Raw genomic sequence first — 26,885 nt, 5'->3', positions numbered from 1 at the left:
CTGTGTATTCTTGCCACCTCTTCTTGATGTCTTCTTCTGTGAGGTCTCTCCCATTTTTGTCCTATATCATGTCCATCTTTGCACAAAAGGTTCCTTTAATATCTCCAATTTTCTTGAACAGATCTCTGGTTTTCCCCCTTTCTATTATTTTCCTCTATTTCTTTGCACTGTTCATTTAAGAAGGCCCTCTTGTCTCTCCTAGCTATTCTTTGGAAGTCAGCATTCCATTTTCTGTAACTTTCCTTATCGCCCTTGCATTTTGTTTTCCCTCTCTTCTCTGCTATTTGTAAGGCCTCATTGGACAGCCACTTTGCTTTCTTGAATTTCCTTCTCTTTGGGATGGTTTTTGTTGCTGCCTCCTGTAAAGTGTTACAAGCCTCTATCCATAGTTCTTCAGGCACTCTGTCCACCAAATCTAGTTCCTTAAATCTGTTCTTCACTTCCACTGTGTATTCATAAAGGATTTGGTCTAGATTATACCTGAGTAGCCCAGGGTTTTTTCCTACTTTCTTCAGTTTAAGCTTGAGTTTTGCTATAAGAAGCTGATGATCAGAGCCACAATCAGCTCCAGGTCTTGTTTTTGCTGACAGTATAGAGCGTCTCCATCTTTGGCTGCAGAGAATATAATCAATCTGATTTCTGTATTGCCCATCGGATGAAGTCCATGTATAGAGTCGCCTCTTGTGTTGTAAAAGAGTGTTTGTGATGACCAGCTTGTTCTCCTGACAAAACTCTATTAGCCTTTGCCCTGCTTCGTTTTGAACTCCAAGGCCAAACTTACCTGTTGTTCCTTTTATCTCTCTACTCCCTACTTTAGCATTACCCCACCCCCCTACTTGACTCCCGGTAATGAGAAGTCAAGATTTACATAAATGCTATTGATTCAGCACGTCTGCTGAAACCAAGATTTCAAAAAACAACCTCTGTGTGCTGGGAGTGACCGATAGCACTGGATGTGTCTACCTATTAGCCAGTGGCATTGTTTTTGAATGGGGAGTGAGCCCTTGCTTGACCATTGGCTGGCTGCCTCCTTAGACTGCCCAAAACACAATGCCTGAAGTCATGAAAGCAAAAAGTATCCACAGTAGTCAGAGGAGGCAGTGGTGGCCCAAATGCTAAGCCAAGGGCCAGGCTGGTGCTGGAGTGGGTAACAGCTGTTCCATGCTTGAAGGCCTACAGATGTCTGGCAGCAGTACTGCTCTCAGCTTGATGCTATTTTCATTTTTGAAAAAATGTATGTTAAATGCAAAGACACATTTACTGTCATATCTACTTTGGCCCTGAGAGGTGCAGATGATCAAGCCTGCCAAATGCCACAATTTCTGGCTTCCTCTGTGCTGAAGAGAAAAAAAATTCTTGATTCCACCCACACTCAGTATGTTGCTAGCATATCCTCTAGCGCTCCAGAAAAGAAAATAGGGCCGTGCTCGTTTTGCACCCAGAAGCACTTTCCTTGCCTTACCCCCCCCCCTCCAGCCTCACACGGCGTGACTGTTTGCTGTATTTCTTTATTCTGCCATGGGCAGCCTTCTGCTGATGGGCAGCCTTCTGCTGATTTCAAAGCCAAGAGGGCGCTGCATTTTTCAGATGAAGATATTTTAGTAAAACATAATTGTCTTGCAATATGCGACGAACAGATCAAAATAGGCAGTAGGCTGCAACCCAGAGGGTCTTGCCAGCTGGTTTTAACAGGCTTACGGGGGTGCTGCAATTTCGGGGGTGCTGCAATCAAAAAAAGACAGCAGCACACACTGATTCTCTCTTCTCCATGCCAGTCTCAGTCTAAATTCACATCTAAGTTGCTTTGAGTCCTGCACCCAAAAATATATAAAGCAAAAGCAAAGTGTGCTGCTTTTATATCAACCCACAGGCCTTAAATCAATCTCTGGGTGGTCTACAATTTAATTATGCAGCCTACATATTGTCCCCCTGCTCCCAGAAAGCTGGATACTCCAGTTTACAGACCTCAGAAGGATGGAAGGCTGAGCCAGGCTTGAGCTGGCTACCTGGATCCACTGAGATCAAATTCAGGTTGGGAGCAGAATTTTGACTGTAGTCCTGCAGTTTGACCACTGAGCCACAAGGCTCCTAAGTAGAGATGGGCACAAACCTGAAAAATGGTGGTTCATGATGATTTGTGATCCATTGTTCCAGCTCCTGCCAACCTGGCAGTTCAAAAGCATGTAAAAATGTGAGTAGATAAATAGGTACCACCTCGGTGAGAAGGTAACAGCGTTCTGTGTCTAGTCGTGCTGGCCACGTGACCATGGAAACTGTCTTTGGATGAACACTGGCTCTATGGCTTGGAAACGGGGATGAGCACTGCACCCCAGAGTCTAAATGTCAAGGGGAACCTTTACCTTTACCTATATATACAGGGTCTCAGGGGGCTTTTTTTTAAAAAACAAAACTTTGGTTACTTGATCACATGGGCATTTGAAGGGCTATATTTCATAGGGGGGACGTGGTGGCGCTGCGGGCTAAACCGCAGAAGCCTGTGCTGCAGGGTCAGAAGACCAAGCAGTCGTAAGATCAAATCCACGCGACGGAGTGAGTGCCCGTCGCTTGTCCCAGCTCCCACCAACCTAGCGGTTCGAAAGCATGCAAATGCAAGTAGATAAATAGGGACCACCTTGGTGGGAAGATAACAGCGTTCCGTGTCTAAGTCGCACTGGCCATGTGACCACGGAAGATTGTCTTTGGACAAAACGCTGGCTCTATGGCTTGGAAACAGGGATGAGCACCGCCCCCTAGAGTCGAACACGACTGGACAAAAATTGTCAAGGGGAACCTTTACCTTTACCTATTTCATACAAAATATTTTGTGGGAGGCATGCTTCATTGCAACAGTTATGCAAAATATTTCTATGCTGTGGTGGCTGTTGGAAGGTAAGCCGTTTTTATTGGCATGCTCTTGTATGGCTGTGCTTTTGTAGGCGAAATCATTGGTTCGCGTTTGGTTCTTTAATTATTAATTGACTGCTTGAGTCTTAGCACTTGGCCTTTTACTGAGGTTTTAAAAGTAATAGTGCCTGGTTGATTTTCAAACACCTAATCTGGGAGGTTTTCATGGCTTTTATTGGGTTTTGTGTTTTACTGTGTGTTTTAAAATATTTTACCACTGCATACTTTACCTCTATTCTTGTTTATATATGTTTGCTTATAGTGCCCCTAAAGAAAGATTACTGTCAGAAACTTGTTGGGCTTACAATAAATTGTTATCTTGCTCAGCACATAGAGCCTTCTTTTTCCTTCTCCCCCTATTTAAAAAAATAGTGATTTGTACAAAATTTTAATCTACACCTGTAAGTTAACATTTGTACCTTTTATGCAATTCAAAGCTCAGTGTGCTTTCTTTGTCTCAGTCTCCCCTCTGGCAATGATTGCCACATCCATAGGTTCTCCGGGTGGGGGCAAGATGATGCTTACCTCTCCCAACCATGGGACTCCCAAAGAGTCCCGGAGATGTCCTCCCTGATCTCTACAGGATGATGTCTCCTCCCCACACTTTTCGCCTGTGTGTTTGGGGTAGGAAAGTGTCCTTTGTTGAAAAATCCCATCCAGGGTCTCTGTGTATTCTGAACCCACATAAAAAGTGTAGGAGCTTGTCTAATGTGGGGTTTGGTTGTAACCCAAATGAATGTGCTACTGGAATTTGCAGGTGCTGCATGGAATTAACACTGAATCGATGGGAAAGATAAAACTGCACAGCCATGTTTATAACACCACGTTTTGCTGAGCGAAACGAGAACTGGTCTAGATAAGCATCTTTATACTATCAGTACAAGATCACTTTAATTGTATCCTGGTGCACTGTTTGCAAGCCACCATTTCACCCAAGGTGCAGCCTTTTATACAGACGTTAGGTTCTGTATAATAATAATAATAATAATAATAATAATAATAATAATAATAATAATAATAATAATAATAATAATAATAATAATAATAATAATAATAATAATAATAATAATAATAATAATAATAATAATAATAATAATAATCCTGCATTGTAGTAGTAGTTTAATCATTTAGTCGTGTCTGACTCTTCGTGACCCCATGGACCAGAGCACGCCAGGCCCTCCTATCTTCCACTGCCTCCCGGAGTTGTGTCAAATTCATGTTGGTTGCTTCGATGACACTGTCCAGCCATCTCATCCTCGGTCGTCCCCTTCTCCTCTTGCCCTCACACTTTCCCATCAAGGTTTTTTCCAAGGAGTCTTCTCTTCTCATGAGATGGCCAAAGTACTGGAGCCTCAGCTTCAGGATCTGTCCTTCCAGTGAGCACTCAGGATTGATTTCCTTTAGAATTGATAGGTTTGTTCTCCTTGCAGTCCAGGGATTCTCAAGAGCCTCCTCCAGCACCACAATTCAAAGGCATCATTTCTTCGGTGGTCTGCTTTCTTTATGGTCCAGCTCTCACTTCCATACATCACAACAGGAAAAACCATAGCTTTGACTATTCGGACTTTTGTTGACAAGGTGATGTCTCTGCTTTTTAAGATGCTGTCAAGATTTGTCATCGCTTTCCTCCCAAGAAGCAGGCGTCTTTTAATTTCGTGGCTGCTGTCTCCATCTGCAGTGATAATGGAGCCCAAGAAGGTAAAATCTCTCACTGCCTCCATATTTTCCCCTTCTGTTTCCTGCAATTTACCTAAATGCTAATTGCTGAGAAATTGCAGTTGTACAGGGACCTGGTAGAGAACTCGTTCCCCTGCCCTCTACAGGGAAGGGTATCACTACGTATGGATGTGAAAGCAGGACAATTAAGAAAGATGACAGGGGGAAAATGATTTGTTTGAAATGTGGTGCTGGAGGAGAGCTTTGCAAATACCCTGCACAGCCAGAAAAACAAGAAGTGGGGCCCAGGTCAAATCAAAGCTGAACTATCTCCGGAGCTGAGCAGGGCTGTTGAAGACAGGTCATGTTGGAGATCTCTCACTCATAGGATTGACATAAGTCGGAGGTGAATTGGCAACACATAAGAACAAGAACATGGGTCAGGTCCAACCTATCTAAAGACTATACCTCTCTGCACAGGCCCCCTCATCCTCAGGAAATGCACCTTGGTCTTGCCACTTTCACAGGCATGTCTTATGAGGCCTTGGGAAAAGGCTACTCCCAGGTAAACAAACTCCCCTTCTCAAGGGGTGTGGTTGGCGCCTTCCTTTCTGATGGCAGCTGAACACTTATCTCTTTAGAGAGGCTTGGGGCCAGTCAGCAGGCAACTCAGATGGGGAGATCTTTCGAAATCTGATCAATAGTTTTAAAATAATGGCTGGAATCCTGTAGCTTAGCATAGTCACAGCTAGAGTTAGGCCCTTAAATCAATGGAATGTAGGGCAGAGTTGATTTACCAAATCCCAGCTGATTCAGTGGGCCTACTCTAGTGTGACTTACTATGCTAAGTAACAGGATTTCAACCAATGTTGTTATATGGTTGCATATTAAGGTTTTGCATACAATTAGTTTGCTTTAATTAATTGTAGATTTTAAGTGTTTTTATCCTGCCATGGGTCCCCACTAGGGAAGAAAGGCAGAACAATAAAAATATCTAACAAAATTTAAAACAACAACAACCCTGAAGCAGCATATTCTGGTTGCTAGCTCCTTGGTGAGGCATTGGAATCATCATCTGGGTCAGGAAAGACTAAGTGTGTACATGAACACACTCATAATTGGTGCATTTTAATTAGGGTCAAAAATAGTTACAACTCACTCAGAATAAGTTTTTTGTTTTTAAATTTTGGTGCATGAGGTTTAGAAACCTCTAGTAGAAGAGGTTAAAGATGGCAGGAAAAAAGTAGAAGAAAAAAACACTTGATTTTAAGAGGTGAAAATTGTCCAGAGCTAAAGGTTTAGCACACCTGCAGATTCTAATACGTTTTGCTTACTTCTTGCATTTTCAGAATCCCTGGAGCAATAATGTGCCTCTTCCACCTACCTATGTGCCTGGATAGATAGCAATGAAGGGAACTAGATTTGAACCAATGTTAATCGTCTGTCACCTCCTTACCCAAGTCATTCTTTTTGGGGGACAAAGGTACTAAATATCTAGCTGCTTAGAGCACACATTCCTTTTAGAACAGTGAGTACTTTTATGTTTGAATAATGGGGAGAGCAATAGGTACACCATCTGGACCTTGGTCTGCAAGCAAACTATTTTCAGAATGTGTAGTTGGTGTACTGCATCTTATGTAGTGATGTTCCTGTGGAGCTACACAGCTGTGGAATAACTCTAACCATGTTCATTTACTTCTTATGCAGTTCCAAGTTGGTGACTCAGGTTCCATGTCACTAGTAAGCCAGCTCCAGGTTTTAGTCTAAACTTTGCAGGTGCTGACCAAGGTGCTGAACCCTTTCCCCAGAATACTTTCAGTACTCTGGATAGTTCCTATAAAGTTCAGACACAGACAGGAGTCATTGCCGATATGAAATTAGACTGACCAGCTTCCACTGCTCTGATGATGTCTTTGACTGAAGTCAAGGTGAGTTTTTGCATGTTCAGCAGCTGTATGATATGGACATCTCAACGCATATTCAACGTGGCCAATGCCCTAATCTTTTCTTACTTGGCTGTGGGCAGCAATCCAACTGACTTCACAACGTACAAAGAGAGCCCTTTTTCTATGAGCTGCATGTGTTGCATCTGCAATATGAGTGAGCATGCCCAGTAAGCCCATGGTACAATATGTTTTATAATAAGAGGGCCTTCCCATCAGCAGCACTTTTATGGGGAGGTAACTGTGCTTACAGAAGACTATCCCTATCCCTGGGACCAGTCTTTCCACTAATGATTTTTCCAGAGTGAAGCAGCTGCCTTAGCTGGCACGCATTGGGGAGGAGAGCAGTGGAAAGGTGTTGGAGAACAGCACTGTGTTTGTTACTGTCATTGGAATCTTGTGGTTGCCCTGATGCCAGTGTGGCAGTGAATCGGTGTTGAGTTTTAATCTGAACTTTGAAGGAGCTATCCAAAATGCTCACTGCACAACTCAGTATGTGATCTGGATATGCCCGAGTGTAGGACAGACAACTGGGATGAGAACACATACCAGTTATACAATTTCCAATTTCGACTGTGTAAATACAATAGGATTCTGGCCCCTCTCTTTCTTGGAGCTGTTTTGTTGTTAGTATGATTTGTTTTCTTCTTTCTTTTGTAAGTGATTAAATGAAGGCTATTTGACTTTGAACATATCATGGGAAGATACGACTCACTGGGAAGGACAATGATGCTGGGTAAATTGGAAGGCAACAGGAAAAGAGGAAGAGTGAATATAAGATGAAATGGCTGAAAAAGGAAGCCACAGTCTTGAGGCTGGCAAGACCTGAGCAAGGCTGAATGATAGGACCCTTTGGCAGACACTAATTCACAGGGTTGCTGTAAACAGAAGTGCCTAGCCAGCACATAACAACACATGGCAAGTGGCTGACACTTTCAATGTCTCCATGAATAACATGCATAGTAAATTTAGATTTTTCTCAGTTTCTGCAGCACAGCATGATTCAGTGCATAAGGTTTAAAAAAAAACCCTTCTGAAAGACTTTTTGCCTTTCCACTTTTCTCTTTAATATATTGCTTCCTCCATGACTTTCCATCTCCTCTCCTCACCCATGTTTTATGGCTTATTTGTGACCCTCTTAATGATTTCAAACCCACCATGCAACCACAGTTTGGCTGCAGTTTCTGTTGTTTTTTTCACTGCAGCCAACTATTTAAATTATCTAGCCAGCTAAACAGGGTGAAATAGTCATACAACAGGGATCAGGGAATGGAACGGTCAGCTGGCAGCAAAAGTGTTACTTCTTTCCTCCTATTTGCACAAAGGACTCCCTCTTCAGTGAGGTGAAGTGGTTTGCTGAACTGGGGATTGGAGGGGGAAGCTGGGTTCTACTCCCCGCTGAGCCATGAAATTTACTGGTGGGCCTGGAGGTAGTTACACAGTCTCTCAATTTGACCTACTCCACATAATTATTGTATACATAAAGAAGGCATGAGTTGTATACACCACCTTAAGCTCAGTGGCAGGAGATCTATCTATCAATCTATTGATCTGTCGATCTATCTATTATGTACTGAAAAGGAAAAAAAAAGCAGGGATCAATGTGACACAGTTTTACTCTAAAAACAATTCCTACAGAAAAGGTTTTAAGGCCTTCTTGTCTGTAACCATGTGTTTTGTCTATGCTTTCCTCCCTATGACTCTCAGGCTGCTGAGTGATGCAAAATGCTTTCAAAACTCACGGCATGTTGCAGGAATTCTCTCAGCCCCCTTTCATACTGTTTGGGAAATAGTTATTCTGCTGGTTTAGAGGAAAAGGCTGAATGTTTTTCATTAAGTGCAACAGCTGCTGCTTTTTCAGCAGCCAGACTTCCTGAGGTGGGGGACGGCAGTATCAACACTCTCCATTTAACACTAATGGCTCAGGCTTAAATTGTGCTTATTTATTCCAACACGTGTAAATTAATTTGGTAGCAATAAAGAGAAAAGGGTGGACCTTGACTGGCAATTGCCTGCTCACCCCATGTAGGATGAGGACCCACTTGGATCCCTTTGACCAACTGTGAATACGCACGTATGTGAGCCGGATGAAACATGGTGTGTGTGTGTGTGTGTGTGTGTGTGTGTGTGTGTGTGTGTGTGTGTGTGTGTGTGTGTGTGTGTGTGTGTGTGTGTGTGTGTGTGTGTGTGTGTGTGTGTGTGTGTGTGTGTGTGTGTGTGTGTGTGTGTGTGTGTGTGTGTGTGTGTGTGTGTGTGTGTGTAGAGGGGAGAAACAGCAAGCTGCAATGTTGCCCCTCACCTTGTCAAAAGTTCTCGCAACTGGACAGCAACTATTGGAAGGAAAATTTTCCAATCTAGTTTGCCGTATTGCTCTCGATGTTGCTGTTCATATCCTCTTTCAGAAGCTAAGTGGGATTCGGCCTGGTTCATACTTGGAAGGGAACCCAATGAATAACAGGGATCAGCAATGAATGACTAGGAGGAAACCCACCCTGTCTGAAACCCCACAAAGGCCTGGTTGCCCGTAATTGTTGACAACCGGGGGCTAGAGAAAGATTGATGGTCTGATTCAGAATAAGGTAGCTCTGTTACACCTCCCTAGGGCCCCAGCCAAAGCTTTCCCATCCAGGGCTTTGGCTGGGAAGCAAACATGCCTCCTTTTCCCCTTCTCCTCTTTAGAGAAAGAGGGAGGTGGAGAGGAGTACAAGTGTCAAAGTACCAGTGAAGCATAGGTTTCCAAATGCTAGAGCAGAGCAGCAATCTTTACTGTTTCTTGCCCTTATACATGCAGATACCTAAATGAAGGAGAATGAAGGCTGGGAGCTGGAAAAGATTTCCCCACTATCTCTGACTTTTACTTTTTATTTTTATTTAAGTTTTTTTGTTCATTACTAGCTTGGATGTGTGTGTGTGTGTATGATTTTGACAGGGGCCAGGGGACCTGAATCTTTTGCAGGCCAGATTTGTATACCACCCTGGGCCAGATTTTTGATAGCAGAAAGTGAGGAGGAATTAAAGAACCTTGTAATGAGGGTGAAAGAGGAGAGTGCAAAAAATGGTCTGAAGCTCAACATAAAAAAAAACTAAGATCATGGCCACTGGTCCCATCACGTCCTGGCAAATAGAAGGGGAAGATATGGAGGCAGTGACAGATTTTACTTTCTTGGGCTCCACGATCACTGCAGATGTGGACAGCCACGAAATTAAAAGACGCCTGCTTCTTGGGAGGAAAGCAAAGACAAACCTCAACAGCATCTTAAAAAGCAGAGACATCACCTTGCCGACAAAAGTCCGAATAGTTAAAGCTATGGTTTTTCCTGTCGTGACGTGTGGAAGTGAGAGCTGGACCATAAGGAAGGCTGACCACTGAAGAACTGCTGCTTTTGAATTGTGGTGCTGGAGGAGACTCTTGAGAATCCCCTGGACTGCAAGGAGAACAAACCTATCAATTCTAAAGGAAATCAAGCCTGAGTGCTCCTTGGAAGGACAGATCCTGAACCTGAGGCTCCAATACTTTGGCCATCTCATGAGAAGAGAAGACTCCTTGGAAAAGACCTTGATTTTAGGAAAGTGTGACGGCAAGAGGGGAAGGGGACAACAGAGGATGAGATGGCTGGACAGTGTCTGCGAAGCAACCAACATGAAATTGACAGAACTCCGGGAGGCAGTGGAAGACAGGAGGGCCTGGCGTGCTCTGGTCCATGGGGTCATGAAGAGTCGGACATGGCTAAACGACTAAACAACAACTGGGCCAGATTTAGATCCTCAGGTTAAAGGTTCCACCCTCACGCCACTACATAACAAGAGTCTTTTCCCCAAATAGCTGTCTTTCTTTGAGACTAACCTCTTGAGAGATGCCTAATAGTGGCGGGAAAGGATGAGCCAAAGATGGGCAAGTCCATTGCCTTCTTTCTCTCCACCACTCTACTCTCTCTCTCTCTTCTTTCTAGCCTTTCTGACCACTCTTTATATGTTCCTTCCCATCCAGTAGGATAATAGGGAAGGGGTGGATTGTTCTTGTCAAAGATCTGGCTGAACTGATTGCTCACAAGCAACTTTTGAAACTAGGCTCAGTGAGTTAGGTATTTGGCTGCAGAACTAACGCTTGGGAATTCAGATCCCAAGTGTGCCTCCCAGAAAAGCTGGTGTGTGTGGTTTTGGACAAGAAGAAGAACCTCCAGAAGAAGGAAGTATAAAACTACTGTACATCTGAGTACACACTATCCAGAAAACTCTGAAAAGTTTTTTTTTCCAGCTTTGATGACATTATTTCTAAAATCTGCGACTGCTTATAACACTGTGTGAAATGTCCTGATATTGTTCCCAAAGCCCTGATGATGGTGGTGGGCCAGTGAATTATGTTTCATCCACAAGCAAGATACGAGTATTTCAGTTGCCAGGTCCTGTATTTTGTTAGTTTTTCCAATTTTTTAAATCTTCAACTCTGGCATCTCCTGGAATTGGAATGTTCAATGATCCAGACATTTCTTCATTCTATTATATCATCCGTGTTGCCTTGCCTTGAGCCTCGTGGCGCAGTGGTTAAACCGCTGTACTGCAGCCAAAACTGTGCTCATGACCTGGGGTTCTATCCCAGGTAGCCGGCTCAAGGCTGACTCAGCCTTCTATCCTTTCAAGGTCAGTAAAATGAGTACCTAGCTTGCTGGAGGGGGGGGGCAATGTGTAGCCTGCGTAATTAACTTGTAAACCGCCCAGAGAGAGCTTGAAGCACTATTGGGCAGTATATATAAGCAGCACGCTTTTGATGTTTTTTTAAAAATCCAGTGAGATGAAAACAAAACTAAATGTGAATGCAGATAAAAGCCAAACCAACATATCTCCCCATCCCTACTTATGCATCACAAAAAAAGAGGAATTGATATGTATTAGCTTATATTTCTGTGAACAAACTGAGAAAGAATTTCTGAAATTTAAATGGAAAGGAAACTCGCCTTACTGCAATAGGCATGCCTTGAGACCAGGTGATCTATGTGCTTCCTCCACCTGCCGTCCAAGGGTCAACTATCGGTGGGCAACTTTGAGCCCCTTCCACAACTCCCTTCTCGCAGTTCAAACCAGATTTGAACTAGGTTACCCAAATTAGAAGGTTGCTCCCCATTACATAGGACACTTGACCATCCCAGATCAAGTGATGAGTTCTAGCATGACTGGAGACAAGAGCAGAGCTTTACAAAAATCACTTTTTGGGTTTGCTTATTCAATCAATCAATCAATCAATCAATCAATCAACCAACCAACCAACCAACCAACCAACCAACCAACCAACCAACCAACCAACCAACCAACCAACCAACCAACCAACCAACCAACCAATCAATCAATCAATCAATCAATCAATCAATCAGTATCCCACTCCCATTAGTGTCACAGCACTACTCTGGGTGAGTATAGCACCTGGATTCCCCCAGCCGACATGGCCGTATTTCAGCTTTACATCTCAGATCAATTAATGAATTCATTAATCCTGCAGAAACCTTTAGGCACAGCAATACTGCTGTACAGTATAAACATCATAGATGTTGCCGGTGGTAGCCTTCTTGAAATGGTTATGAGTTTATCTGCAGACAGAAGGATTCTGAAGGATATCTGATCTAGTTTGTATTTATTCTGATGCCACTAATTAAATCAATAACAAAACACGAGTTGCTCTTATTATTTCTAAAGATCTCCTCCTTGGACTTAGTACACATATGAGAGCTCAGACAGAGGAAAGCTTCAAAATGGCTTGTTGTGTTTGCATCCTTTATCTCTTGATGAAACAGACAGAAAAGGAATATGGTTTGCTTCTCTGGGTATTCCCAGGACGGATCACAACATTTTCTGCATAAGAAAGCATTCCATATAGGTATTATGAGATGCTAGTCAAACAAAACAAGTCATGGTAGTTTTCTTATCTCTTTCAGATATCTGTGCTGTGGAGGCAGTAAGTCCTGGAACCATGGTTTAAATGAGTCCCCTGGTGAATACTCATGCTAAAATATGATCAAATCCCATTGCATTTCTCCAGCATTTATCTATTTTAATTAATTCCAGAAACCTTGATCTTCTTAACTGACTAAACACAAGAATGTTAGGTTTAATATCTAACGACTGCTGAGTGCAGGTCTCAGTTTATTTCTATAGCCGAGGGTTCACTACAGTCATGTTTCTCTAGATTCTGCTCTCTGGCTTGTGTGCATAGATGTATACACAGGTAGCATAAGAGTGCTTGACAATGAATAGGAGGGTCGTATGGTTTCTCCAATTTTCCTCTAGATGTTCCTCTTAATAGGGAAGGTAAACTCAGGAATACATAGAACAGGTCCAAGGATCAGTCTGCAGCATATAGGTGGGGTTGGAAAAATTTCCCAAAACCTTATAAGGTGGTGTGGGTTTCTAGTCTGTGGCCCCTTTCAAACATGTCAGGACACTCACACTCAGGGGCCATATTGCCCCTATAGAGCCAGTTCTTTTCAAACCGGTTGCCTCATTTTAACCAAACTAAGTGAAGATTAACCACAGTTTAGGATTTCAGAAGACAAGTTTAACAGCAGTTAATGGAAACATTACATCCGTAATGAGGGTGAAAGAGGAGAGTGCAAAAAACGGTCTGAAACTCAACATCAAAAAAACTAAGATCATAGCCACTGGTCCCATCACCTCCTGGGAAATTGAAGAGGAAGATATGGAGGCAGTGACAGATTTTACTTTCTTGGGCTCCATGATCACTGCAGATGGAGACAGCAGCCACGAAATTAAAAGACGCCTGCTTCTTGGGAGGAAAGCAATGACAAACCTCAACAGCATCTTAAAAAGAAGAGACATCACCTTGCCAACAAAGGTCCGAATAGTCAAAGCTATGGTTTTTCCTGTAGTGATGTATGGAAGCGAGAGCTGGACCATAAAGAAAGCTGACCGCCGAAGAATTGATGCCTTTGAATTGTGGTGCTGGAGGAGGCTCTTGAGAATCCCCTGGACTGCAAGGAGAACAAACCTATCAATTCTAAAGGAAATCAACCCTGAGTGCTCACTGGAGGGACAGATCCTGAAGCTGAGGCTCCAGTACTTTGGCCATCTAATGAGAAGAGAAGACTCCTCGGAAAAGACCTTGATGTTAGGAAAGTGTGAAGGCAAGAGGAGAAGGGGATGACAGAGGATGAGATGGCTGGACAGTGTCTGCGAAGCAACCAACATGAATTTGACCAAACTCCAGGAGGCAGTCGAAGACAGGAGGGCCTGGTGTGCTCTGGTCCATGGGGCCATGAAGAGTCGGACACGACTAAACGACTAGATGAACGAACGAATGGAAACAAGAAGCTTCAAATTTTCTCTCTTTGGCCATACTGTGCAAACTAGGGGTTGTGAGGAGGCTAGGTTGTGACCTTCTGAGACAGTCACAGCATAACTCCACTACTCTCTGGATTGCTTCATTTTTCTCAGCTTCTTTAATTTTGCAGCACTGTCTTTACTCCAGTTTTTCAGGTTTGCTCAGGACAGCTGTAGGAAGATGTCCACTAATAATCACAAGCCTCTTGTCTGTGCTGTTTCAGGAGGCTGCCCGGAAAGTGAGGGACTGAGAAGATGGGAGCCTATGGATGCAAGGAAGAAAACCCTTTTCAAGATAAGTGGTTTGGTCATGAATTTGCCAAGGTAAACCTTCCACAAGGTTGATGTGACAAACTTTTTCACAACCCTTCGGAACGGATGTGATCCCCTCAGACAGACCTTTAATTCTTGGCAACAGAGATCTCTACTGAGTCTTCCGCGTTGACTTTTTTCCCTTACCTTTTGAATTTTATTCCAGACACGCTCTTTATCGCTTTTCCTTCCTTCGAGGGTGTCCGTGGCATCTGCCATTAGTGACTGCAGCTGTGACACCAAGATAAAAATTATCGGAAGGGAATTCACACAGAAATAACTTCTCTAAATACGTAGATTAAAACCTAATTAAAAAACCATTTGTACGCTGATGATTTTATTGCTCAGCTTGCACACAATGCATAGCACCACCACCTTTTCTGAGGTGGGGGGGGCTCATCCGCATTTGCCTCATTTTATTCTGGAATGCATAATGTCCAGCAATAAAGGAAATGCACATTGGAAAATGTGTACTATTAGAATATAGCCTTTAGGGTTTACAACAGGCAGGTTCTTAATTAGTATGTTTTATAAAAATGTAGAATAGTCATGCAGAATATGAATGAGGACAAATTAAATGCATGGTTAACTCCTACTACTTTTGATACGAGCATTGATGGCAGGCTTACCTTTCTACTGCTGCAATATTTTCTTTTGCCCAAGTGGATGATGAAACAAAGGGACATCACCGGTTGGACTCTATCCATAATTGTCCATTATTTATTAAATAACTAAGTAAACAGAGCTACACATTTCAACCCCATGGGAGCATTTTACATGCTTCACAAAAACCGTCAAATAGATAAAAACAAGCACCACAAATTTGCCCAACAGCAGCTTTTCCCAGACAGGAGATGTCTTGGGACAAGGAGCATGATAATGCTTGCTGGGGATGATGGGATTCTTTCTTTAACACATCCGGAGGTTGCCAGCTAGGGGAAGGCTGAGCTAGAGGGTCTTCTTCATACAGAAGCAGCATCCATTCTGCTTGGAAGTAATAATGAACACACTCATCTAGGGGTGGGACACAACTTAGAAAGATTCCCCTTTTTTGGACGTGAACCCCCATTATCCCCCTGCCACTGGCTGAGCACCTCCGGGAGTTGTCGTCCAAAAAGAGTGCAAGTTTCCAAGCGCTGCTTTGAATAATCACTGTGGATTTCATGTGGACGCTCATGGTTTTAAATTTGGGGAAGAATGTAAGGGAATTGGATAAATGCTACCTGTCCCCCTGCCTCCACCCCCACCGCGGCAGTCTCTAATTGGTCTCTCCAGTTCTAGCTTCATGTCAACTTTAGAAAATCAGAACTGCAGGGGATACTGATCATGGATTTACTGCTGCATCACAGCTTGTTATGCCTAAAGAAAGATGAGCTTCTTCATCGGTGAATATTCACAATGGGCTTCTGACACTGCTGAGTTTGATAAAGAAAGATTGGAAGCACTGCAAAAAGCAAACAAACCCCCCAGACACACCTCCAGAGACCTGCTTGGTTTCCACCCTCCAGAAGGTCACTGCATTCTCCAGAATGGGAAGTTTGCAGTTGGAAGAGCTGATTTTTAAGCAATGTTTTCACAGCAAGTGATTAAGCTATGATGTATGAATTGGGCTGCCACCCTTCCCAGAGGGAGAAAAACACCAGCCACTTCTTATTTGCATCGAACAGTTAACTTCTGTGCATATACGTTTAAAATGGTTTATTGGGTCAGAGTGCAACTACGTGGCCAAATATCGCGGGATTTGCTCTGGTTATAAAATGAGCAAATCTGAAGTATTTTTTTTTAACTGACTGTGTGATGCAAAGGCTGATTCAAATTGGCCCAGCCCTTTTTTTTTTAAACTCTGCTGCTGGGAGGCTTCCACTTTTTCAGGCTGGGACGATTCAAAAAGACCTTTTTCTCTGTCGTTAGTTGTGATACAGTCTTGTAAAGATGAGGCATGTGTCTGTAGGTGGTGTTTTGGTGCTGTAGGCAGTTGGGGCAAGATGTTCAGACCCAGGGGGACAAAGCACTGTGACATTAGTGTGGGGGACAGGGTGCTAGTTCTGAATCCCGTCAAACATAGTGAGCTTCAGATCACGTGAAGAGGCCGTTTGGTTGTGGAGCAAAAGCCTAGTGCTCCTAATTGCTTAATTGACTGGTCTGAAAATAGACTAGTTTATCATGCCATAGTTAAAAATCATATGTGATCAGAGATGAAGTAATTCCTGCATGTGTTACTTGAAAGTAAGGAAAAAGTTTAATGGATGGGAAGGGGAAGGTGATAAAGATCCCTGTTATGGAATCATTCTGATGTGTAACTTATGATGTATTTGGCAAAATTACTTTTCAAACTGTTGATGGTCTGTACTCTTAGACTGTTAAGTGCCTTCCCATGTTATTTTTCTATGGAAAAGTTTTTGAGAAACAAAGTAGTGTCAAGCTTTTAAGAAAGTGGCTTCATAGTGAGCCATAAAGGGATCAGCAGAGGCAGGACCAGAGGAAGGAAGGAAAGAAGGGGGGGAGCTCTGTGAACTGGAATGCAACTTGAACCACATTCAGTATGAATAGTGAACTCTTAAATCATTTTGATGCCCATGTGTGAACACTGATTGTGAATTCAAATATAATACAGGCCATGAATCAAATTGCAGCAAAGCTGAATCAAAGTCTAGAGTGACACACAGGCCATGTTTCTTTTTGAATGCTGGATTGCACTACCAGTTTCTCAGCATCTGATTTCATATCTTAATGGCACTCTAAGCTCTGATAAGCAGAACAAGCATTTCAAAAGCGGAGCTCCTGATTCTAACATGAGTTCCTTGCAAAGTCTCAGCTCCTTTGTGGTAAGTGAATATGATACTTAAGATGAACTGTAGATTAAGTAGGAGTTGTGAATTAGTCCTATAGTTCTCTTTATCGTTCAACGTGGTTGTACTGTATACTTTCTTTCTACATGCCACTGCTGCTCTGTGGTCACATTTTAATTAATGAAAGGCAGAATTTTCTATATTTATGATGCAGTCAAGAGTCACATACAGTGCATAGCGCTATGACAGTGGTCAAAGTAGGAGACATTGGAAAGGCCACATAGGCTTTATCCTTTTGTGTTTATAGCACAGCCCACTGCAATTGTCGGGGAAAGGGGAAGATTCTGCTGCTCTTGCCTCAGGACTGCTAAATTCATGCACAGCTATTCAGGAATGTGGATTTTAAAATAAAGAAGTGTGTGTGATTATTCACACCTGCACATGAAACATTGGGTAGGAGGATAGAAGGGTGACCAACCATCTTGATTGTCAAAAAAGAGGACAGGACAGTATGCCTCTTTCCCCCACCTCATGTCAAAAGAAAAGCTGGGGGGGGGGAAATGTTGCAAAAGAAGGTGTCAGCTGTGAACCATTCCGATCCTTAAAATTTGCAATAACCTTAGGTTAGGGGTGCTTCTACTACCCAATCTTTGCGGGCCGATACCACTTTAAAGATGAATGGCACCAACCCACGGCATTTTGGAATGTGCAGTTTGTTGAAGAGCTCTAGTAAAAATGTCATATTGCAGGAGAAATAGGTTCAGGATGATTTGGGGAAATGCATAACATGAATGAACCAGATGTTGGGAGTCCCGAGATAAAAAGACTGGTAGCATAGATTGAAGAATCTGTAAGATTCATGCACAGGGAAGAGTACACTGAGCAAACATTCCTTCCCTCCTATGTATTAGCTCCAATAATAAAAGCCCCTTGATTGACTTTTATTTCTAGTGGGGTGGTACCTTATTTTTGTCACTCTCTGTATTGTGGCATTTATACAATGGAAGGCAGCCAATTCTTCTAACGTACCTGGTCTCAGAATACGTTTTGGTTGAAGACCTCCCTCCCCTGTAGAATCTTGAGGGCAGTCACTTGAAATGTAATCATGCCCCTTGACTTTTTACATTTGTTAGAGATGACTGCGTGCAATGCACTGAAAAGATGTGCATGTATCTGCATGGGAAGGAGTACATAAAGAAAGGGAGAGCCTCAGGTTTCCTACACTCTTCTTTATCTGCTCGGATTTAGGCTGACCTTCCTTCAACCTAGAGTGATGTCCTTAGGGTTGCTGATGTCACTCCTTTCCCTTCCCACATTTTCTTCTTGGTCCTTTCTAAGAAAGGACATAGGACACATCTTACCACACCATCATAGCCAACTAAAACTATGATTCCTATTATCTTTCCTATCTCAATGTATTTCTCTGATCTTAGAACTGAAGAGCTGGAACGGACCAGCCTCTGTCAAAGTGTGGAATTGAAATCCCAGCCAGATAACTAAATCACTCAACTATCCTGCATTTTTTCTTATTTTCTTGGAATCAGAAGATGTGATTTCTATCCAGAGGGGAAAGTGTGCTCTGCTAACCTTTCCATATTCAGGAGCTGAATCCACAAGTTAACTTAAGTGTGGCTTGCTCTGCTCACAACATGCATCTTCTAGTCTAAGCGCTTGCTCCGCCAAAATGCTGTGTCCATGTTTTGAAAGCCAATATGTTTTTTGAATGCCAAAAGAAAATAAAAATGTTCTGCTTTTCTTCCCTCGTTGTCTACCAAAGCCAGAACAAGAACTAAAAGACAGACTGGAATACTTACCAGTTCAGCATCCTGCTGGCTGATATCTTGGAGGTAGGGAAGGGTAGCAAGCTCAGCCATGCCTTGATTGATGACTTGGGTCTGCTCCTTGACACGATGCACTCGGCCAAGGAGGCTGGCATGCTGCAGTTTCTCTATTATGCCAGAACATGCACAGAAACTCTCCTGAGTTTGAAAGAAAAACCAAACGGATTAGAGGACAGACACGAGATAGGCTTGAGAGTTTACATTCCACTCTATCATGTAACAGATTGGACAAATTGGCCTTTCTCATCTCACAATTGGACCTCATTTGCTCATCTGGACAAACTACTGTTGAGTGCCATTTGAATAAATCTTGGCAAGCCTTGTACTCTGGTGCTTTTCCTTTGCTTCCCTCCTCTCACTTTCACTCATAACTTCTATTAATCACAGTTTAGCCTATTATCAACCAAAATCTAAACTATGGTTAATGGCAACTGTAGCTTGTTTAAATAAGTAATATTAGTCAGTCATGGTTTCATGACTCGTCTGAAAGAAATTATAGTAGACATTAACCTGATATTGACAATCTATGGTTATGGGCAAAGGGATGTTAGAGCTTTTGAATTTGCTTTTCACATCCATGCTGCTTTCTTCAGTGAATTCACATTACACTAGAAATATTTTCAATTGCATCTATTGCCTTGAATCTCTATAATCCTTTTACTGTAGATGACATCCTTTACCCAAATCTTTTAAACGATTGTCATCTGCAAATGCAACACTCATAGCAAGAAGAATGTAGGTTCTTTGCTGTTGACAGTTTCTTAGAATCCTCTTTCTATAGCAGAGATGGAAAAAAACCCTTCTTGAACAATTTCACTGATATTATTAGGATTGAGGGGGGTAAAATTTCCTGTAATACATAGCTCTCTTCGTTATCTTTGTGAACCTGCTGAATTACTTCAGTCTGAATTAAGCAAAACCTCAAGAAACTAGTAGGTGACAGGATTTGAACTTAATTACATAGACACCTTGAACTTAAATTTGTGCTGATCAGCTTGGATGCAGTCAGTGAAACAGCCGCTTGTTCCTGTCAGGGTATTGCTTTTCTGTCCATCTAACCACTTGGGACTCTTGCTCTTTCATTCAACTTTCAAGGGAATGCAGTGGGGTCTTGACTTGAGAACTTAATCCGTATTGGAAGGCGGTTCTCAAGTCAAAAAGTTTGCAAGTCAAGTCTCCATTGACCTACAGTGCATTGAAAACCAATTAATCCCGTAACAGGCCGTTTTTGTTCCATTTTGGTTTTTTTCTGGTCTATAAGTCAAATCTCAGTCTGCAAGTCAAACCTAAATTTTGCGGCCAGAGAAGTCTGTAACTCAAAAAGTCTGTAAGTCAAGCCGTCTGTAAGTCAAGGGTCCACTGTAAATTAAACAAAGGTAAAGTAAGTTGAAAGAGAGATAAGACCCCCAGCAGATGCAAATTTCTTGATTCATCTCCTTTATGTCAGAATAAATTATCAGGTAAGCAGCAGGAAGAGTGGAGGACAAGTACAAGTAGCTCCAGAGCTAATGAAGTGGTTGGGCCAAAGCCGAAAGGACGCTCAGCTGTGGACGTGTCTGGAAGTGAAAGGAAAGTCCAATACTGCAAAGAAAAATACTGCATAGGAACCTGGAATGTAAGATCTATGAACCTTGGGAAGCTGGAGGTGGTCAAACAGGAGATGGCAAGAATAAACATCGACATCCTGGGCATCAGTGAACTAAAATGGACAGGAATGGGCGAATTCAGCTAGGATGATTATCATATCTACTATTGTGGGCAAGAAGCCTGTAGAAGGAATGGAGTGGCCCTCATAGTCAACAAAAGAGTGGGAAAAGCTGTAATGGGATACAATCTCAAAAATGATAGAATGATGTCAATACGAATCCAAGGCAGACCTTTCAACATCACAATAATCCAAGTTTATGCACCAACCACCACTGCCGAGGAGACTGAAATTGAACAGTTTTATGAAGATTTACAAGACCTTCTAGAACTGACACCAAAGAAAGATGTTCTTCTCATTCTAGGGGACTGGAATGCTAAAGTAGGGAGCCAAGAGATAAAAGGAACAACAGGAAAGTTTGGCCTTGGATTTCAGAATGAAGCAGGACAAAGGCTAATAGAGTTTTGTCAAGAGAATAAGCTGGTCATCACAAACACTCTTTTCCAACAACACAAGAGGCGACTCTATACATGGAAATCACCAGATGGGCAATATCGAAATCAGATTGATTATATTCTCTGCAGCCAAAGATGGAGAAGTTCTAAACAGTCAGCAAAAACAAGACCTGGAGCTGACTGCGGCTCTGATCATCAGCTTCTCATAGCAAAATTCAAATTTAGACTGAAGAGAGTAGGAAAAACCACTGGGCCACTCGGGTATAATCTAAACCAAATCCCCTATGAGTACACAGTGGAAGTGAAGAACAGATTTTACAGGAGGCAGCAACAAAAACCATCCCAAAGAAAAGGAAATGCAAGAAAGCAAAATGGCTGTCCAACGAGGCCTTAGAAATAGCAGAGAGGAGAAGGGAAGCAAAATGCAAGGGAGATAGGGAAAGTTACAGAAAGTTGCATGCAGACTTCCAAAGAATAGCAAGGAGAGACAAGAGGGCCTTCTTAAATGAACAATGCAAAGAAATAGAGGAAAATAACAGAAAAGGAAAAACCAGAGATCTGTTCAGGAAAATTGGAGATATTAGAGGAAAATTTCGCGCAAAGATGGACATGATAAAGGACAAAAATGGGAGGGACCTAACAGAAGCAGAAGACATCAAGAAGAGGTGGCAAGAATACACAGAGGAATTATATCAGAAAGATGTGGATATCCCGGACAACCCAGACAATGTAGTTGCTGACCTTGAGCCAGACATCCTGGAGAGTGAGGTCAAGCGGGCCTTAGAAAGCCTGGCTAACAACAAGGCCAGTGGAGGTGATGGCATTCCAGTTGAACTATTTAAAATCTTGAAAGATGATGCTGTTAAGGTGCTACATTCAATATGCCAGCAAGTTTGGAAAACCCAACAGTGGCCAGAGGATTGGAAAAGATCAGTCTACATCCCAATCCCAAAGAAAGGCAGTGCCAAAGAATGCTCCAACTACCGCACAATTGCACTCATTTCACACGCTAGCAAGGTTATGCTCAAAATCCTACAAGGTAGGCTTCAGCAGTATGTGGACCGAGAACTCCCAGAAGTACAAGCTGGATTCCGAAGAGGCAGAGGCACTCGAGACCAAATTGCTAACTTGCGCTGGATTATGGAGAAAGCCAGAGAGTTCCAGAAAAATATCTACTTCTGCTTCATTGACTATGCAAAAGCCTTTGACTGTGTGGACCACAACAAACTATGGCAAGTTCTTAAAGAAATGGGAGTGCCAGACCACCTTATCTATCTACTGAGAAACCTATATGTGGGACAGGAAGCAACAGTTAGAACTGGATATGGAACAACTGATTGGTTCAAAATTGGGAAAGGAGTACGACAAGGCTGTATATTGTCCCCCAGCTTATTCAACTTATATGCAGAATACATCATGCGGAAGGCTGGACTGGAGGAATCCCAAGCTGGAATTAAGATTGCAGGAAGAAATATCAACAACCTCCGATATGCAGATGATACCACTCTGATGGCAGAAAGTGAGGAGGAATTAAAGAACCTTGTAATGAGGGTGAAAGAGGAGAGTGGAAAAAACGGTCTGAAACTCAACATCAAAGAAACTAAGATCATGGCCACTGGTCCCATCACCTCCTGGGAAATAGAAGGGGAAGATATGGAGGCAGTGACAGATTTTATTTTCCTGGGCTCCATGATCACTGCAGATGGAGACAGCAGCCACGAAATTAAAAGACGCCTGCTTCTTGGGAGGAAAGCGATGACAAATCTTGACAGTATCTTAAAGAGCAGAGACATCACCTTGCCAACAAAAGTCCAAATAGTCAAAGCTATGGTTTTTCCTGTCGTGATGTATGGAAGTGAGAGCTGGACCATAAAGAAAGCAGACCGCCAAAGAATTGATGCCTTTGAATTGTGGTGCTGAAGGAGACTCTTGAGAATCCCCTGGACTGCAAGGAGAACAAACCTATCAATTCTAAAGGAAATCAACCCTGAGTGCTCACTGGAAGGACAGATCCTGAAGTTGAGGCTCCAATACTTTGGCCATCTAATGAGAAGAAAAGACTCCCTGGAAAAGACCCTGGTGTTGGGAAAGTGTGATGGCAAGAGGAGAAGGGGACGACAGAGGATGAGATGGCTGGACAGTGTCTGCGAAGCAACCAACATGAAGTTGACACAACTCCGGGAGGCAGTAGAAGATAGGAGGGCCTGGCGTGCTCTGGTCCATGGGGTCACGAAGAGTTGGACAAGACTAAACGACTAAACGAATGAACGAACGAAAAGCAACAATATCTCCAATGAACAGGATTTGGAAAAGTTACTTTTTGGATGATGACTCCCAGAATCCTTCAGCTAGCATCCCTCTGTGGTCATGCTGGCTGGTGGATTTTGAGAGCTCTGATATAAAGTACTGTACCTTACCTTTTCTAAACTTTAGATTTATTCTCCACTGATGTATCTCACTCTTCTTAAAGTATGTACAGTGGGTAGGGGGAGCTGGGGCTTCACGATGATGTTGGACTCCATATCCCATCAGCTCCAGCCAGGTAAGTCACAGGATGATGGAAGCTGCAGTTGATTAAGATCTGAAGGGCCACAGTTCCCCTAGGTTTGACCAACTGTTCTCCACATTGCAGAACATTGGAATAAACCAAAGGCCAAACTACTAGGCAGCAGGGCTAGTAATTTGTTATCTCTTTATAAATGTTCATATACATTATCTCCCTAGGGTACCCAAATGGGATGTTTCCCGTGTTGATCCTGGTTCTTTGTTGGTGGTAACAGTCTGGATTGTACCACATCAGAGTGTAGATGGGCCGCTAATATTTTTGAATGCTCTCCCCCGATATTCCTTCTAGGCTGAGTGGGTCCCTGCCCAGCACTGGTGGATAATTAGAGAGAACATCGCTCTCTCCTATTTTACATAAACACACAAAGTTCCTCATATATAGGAAAAGCATAGTGCAGAAACAACCTCTTTCTTTTTGCTATGCCCATTTAATAAGGGTGGGGAGCCTCAGTGCTAACAAAACCCAGCTGGGTAAGTCGGTCAAGCTAGGGAACAATAGACATGGCAATATTTGAGAAACCGACAGTGGCCCAGAAACTAAGGGATGAAATAACTTTCAGCCTAATTCCCATCTTTAATGAGAAGGGGGAGAAAGCAGGAATTATAGCAGGTTGGACCCTGTCAGGAGTTGTGTTTCAGTGGCAACGAAAAATGCAGAAAGAAAGTGTAAATAACCGTTTCTGGCAGCAATAAGAGCCCACAGGGATATGGAGCGCATGATGAGAATTACCTGAGCTACAGTGGAGTTCAAGAGGCGACTAAGCTGCAGTAAAGAAAATAATAAAGTGGCCATGGATGAAGCTGAAACCACCTCATCCTGGTACAGTGAAGGTTAAGTAAATAGCAAGCTTAAATGAAGGCTTTAGGCCGACAGAATTGGATGATTTAGCACAGGAAATAGCTGGATGCCTGACAAATGGGAACAAGGGCATAAGAAACAAACTCGGCATAAGGTTTCTGAAAATGGCCTTTCAATAGGAATGAAATGGGCTAAGGAAAGATTTGTTGGCTCTGCGTGTGTGTGTGTGTGTGTGTGTGTGTGTGTGTGTGTGTGTGTGTGTGTGTGTGTGTGTGTGTGTGTGTGTGTGTGTGTGTGTGTGTGTGTGTGTGTGTGTGTGTGTGTGTAAAAGGAACGGCAAAAATATTAACCACAACAAAAGTGGGCAGTGCTTTGTGTAAGACAGAAAAGAGAAAAGTAAAACAAGCCAACTTTGACCCACAGTGAACAGGCCAGTAATGACATGAATGAATGACTCTTGTAGGAGCCAGCCAACATGCATCTCTTCAGCATTTTGCATTGCTTGGAAGAAGGGTAGATAAAATGAAAAGAAAAGTGCTCCCTACTCCATTGCACCATGAGGTCTACTATGATCTCATGCACTGAACAGAACTTGGAAACGTTACCGTTTTAGACTAAAATTCTCAAAATTTCCAACCCAAGATGACCACTGAGAACTGCAGTCTAAAAAAGTATATTTCTTTCCCCAAGCTCTGGATTTGCCACAATACTTTCATCTGCTTACCAAGGACTCAGAGACTTAAGCTGAAGAAAGTCTTTGAAACGATGCTGAAAACAGTCAGCAAAAATCTTTCTTTGCAAAATTTGCCAGATGTCCACCATAACAAATGAAACTGAATTTAAGTGTAGGCATCTGGTTGGAAGGGGAAAAGAATGTCCTAAACTAACTTCCTCTGCTGCTACAGAGAAACATAGACAAACAGTTCAACCTATATTCTTCTCAGAAGGCAAGTACAGTGGTGCCTTGACTTATGAACGCCTTGACCTATGAACATTTTGACTTACGAACAGCTCCGTTCGCAAAATTTTGCTTTGAGTTGCGAATGGAGCTTTGACTTACGAACGGAAAAAAGGCAGGGAAAAGGGGTGGGAAATTCAAATATACTAACCGTTGGTGGCGAAGAGGCTACTTCTTTGTACCTCTTTCGCCCCAACGGTTCGGGAAAGGGATGTGTGGGGGGGGGGGTTCGGCCAGGAGGCAAGGATCCCAGCTGGGCTCTGGCTTCCAGTGCTGGATCCATCCCTGCTGCTCACTTTCTGGCTGGACTCCAGGAGGCAGAGCCCGGCTGGGAAGCGAGCAGCAGGGACAGAGTCAGTGCCGGGAGGCAGGAGTCCGGGAAATTCAAATGGCCTTCCAGCTGGGCTCTGCCTTCTTGCGCTGGCTCCGTCCCTACTGCTTGATTCTGGGCTGGGCTCCGGCTGGGAAGTGAGCAGTGCTGTTGCCCGGAGGGAAGGCTGGGGCTCCGGAAGAGCAGGAGGCAGTGGGTGGTGGAAGCTTCCTGGCAGCAGCAGTGGAAGCCCAGGAGGCTTCGGACTGGTAAGGTGCTGCTTTTTCCTTTTTTAAAAAACTGTTCTTGGTGGGCGGGTTTGGATTGGGGGGTTATGTTTCTGTGCAGTGTTGTTTTGTTTTTGGATTTGTGGTTGTGTGTGTGGTTTTTTTTTTGTTTTTTTTTGCAGTCCCAGTGCGGGACTTGCTCTTTTTATTTTATTTGGTTTTTTTTTAAATGCTGGAATGGATTAATCCCGTTCCCATGCATTTGAATGGGAAATGGTGCTTTCACTTACAAACGTTTTGATTTCTGAACGCCATTCCGTTACAGATTAAGTTTGTAAGTCAAGGCACCACTGTACTAGGATAGAAAAGAAGCTTTCTTACAGACTTGTTCCCCAGTTGGAAACATCCATCTCCTCTGTCTCTTCCTCACCCTTGCATTTTACGGGAGAACTTGGCAGAATATATTTCGGGTTTTGTGAATGCTAACTATCTGCTTCTTTCTTTGCTTTCAAACCTCTCAGAAAGATTTGGGGAGACTTCAGAGCAATTTGGAGGGAGATCACTTTGCCTCAAACACCTCTCAAGCTTCAGGGATCGGGAGTTTTCTGAACCCAGTGCACATTTCTGTCTGATTATAACCAGAAACTGCTAAACCAGTAGGTTAGATTCAGGTTCAAGTAGACCCACTGATATCATTAGGACTATGGACAGTTATGATAAACATAAATCTCAATTCATTTCATTGGTTGAATAGTTCAGTTGTTTTGGTATCTAGCTGGGAGTTCAATTCCCCACTCTGCCCCGTGTGAGTACAGCCACCCTGTGTGGCCTTGGGCAAGTTGCAGTCCCAGCCCCCCCCCCCAGAAAAAGGGAATGGTAAACCACATCTGAATATTCTCAATCTGAGAAACCCAGAAAAAGGTTGCAATAAGTCAGAACTTACTCGACAGCACATGATTATTATTATTTGAGATATGAATAAGTCTGGATTCAATCTGAAGGTGCTGGTGAATGTCTTTTATTTATCGAATGGAAATATTCATATTCAATCTTTTAGTTTCATACTTTGGTAGCAGTAAGCAAAAGATGGAACTAAAATGTTCCTTAAGATGAGAAAAGCTAATATTTTGGCTTGTAATTCCAAGAATAATACCT

General features: G+C 42.9%; 1 protein-coding gene across 1 annotated transcript in view; it reads right to left on the bottom strand.

Moving 5' to 3' along the window:
• The window catches only part of SPATA16 (spermatogenesis associated 16), a 194,442-nt gene that overhangs the window by 23,070 nt on the left and 144,487 nt on the right, over positions 1-26,885 (bottom strand). Inside the window, exons 8-9 of the mRNA XM_020793822.3 lie at positions 18,745-18,909; positions 14,289-14,372 (exon numbers count right to left, since the gene is read on the bottom strand). Of these exons, the coding sequence (XP_020649481.3) occupies positions 14,289-14,372; positions 18,745-18,909 (249 nt within the window). The remainder of the gene's footprint in view (positions 1-14,288; positions 14,373-18,744; positions 18,910-26,885) is intronic.

This window comes from Pogona vitticeps, chromosome 3, assembly GCF_051106095.1.
Source record: "Pogona vitticeps strain Pit_001003342236 chromosome 3, PviZW2.1, whole genome shotgun sequence".
NCBI lineage: Eukaryota > Metazoa > Chordata > Lepidosauria > Squamata > Agamidae > Pogona > Pogona vitticeps.
The sequence above is the reverse complement of the archived record's forward strand: the minus strand, read 5'-3'. Positions and strand labels throughout refer to the sequence as shown.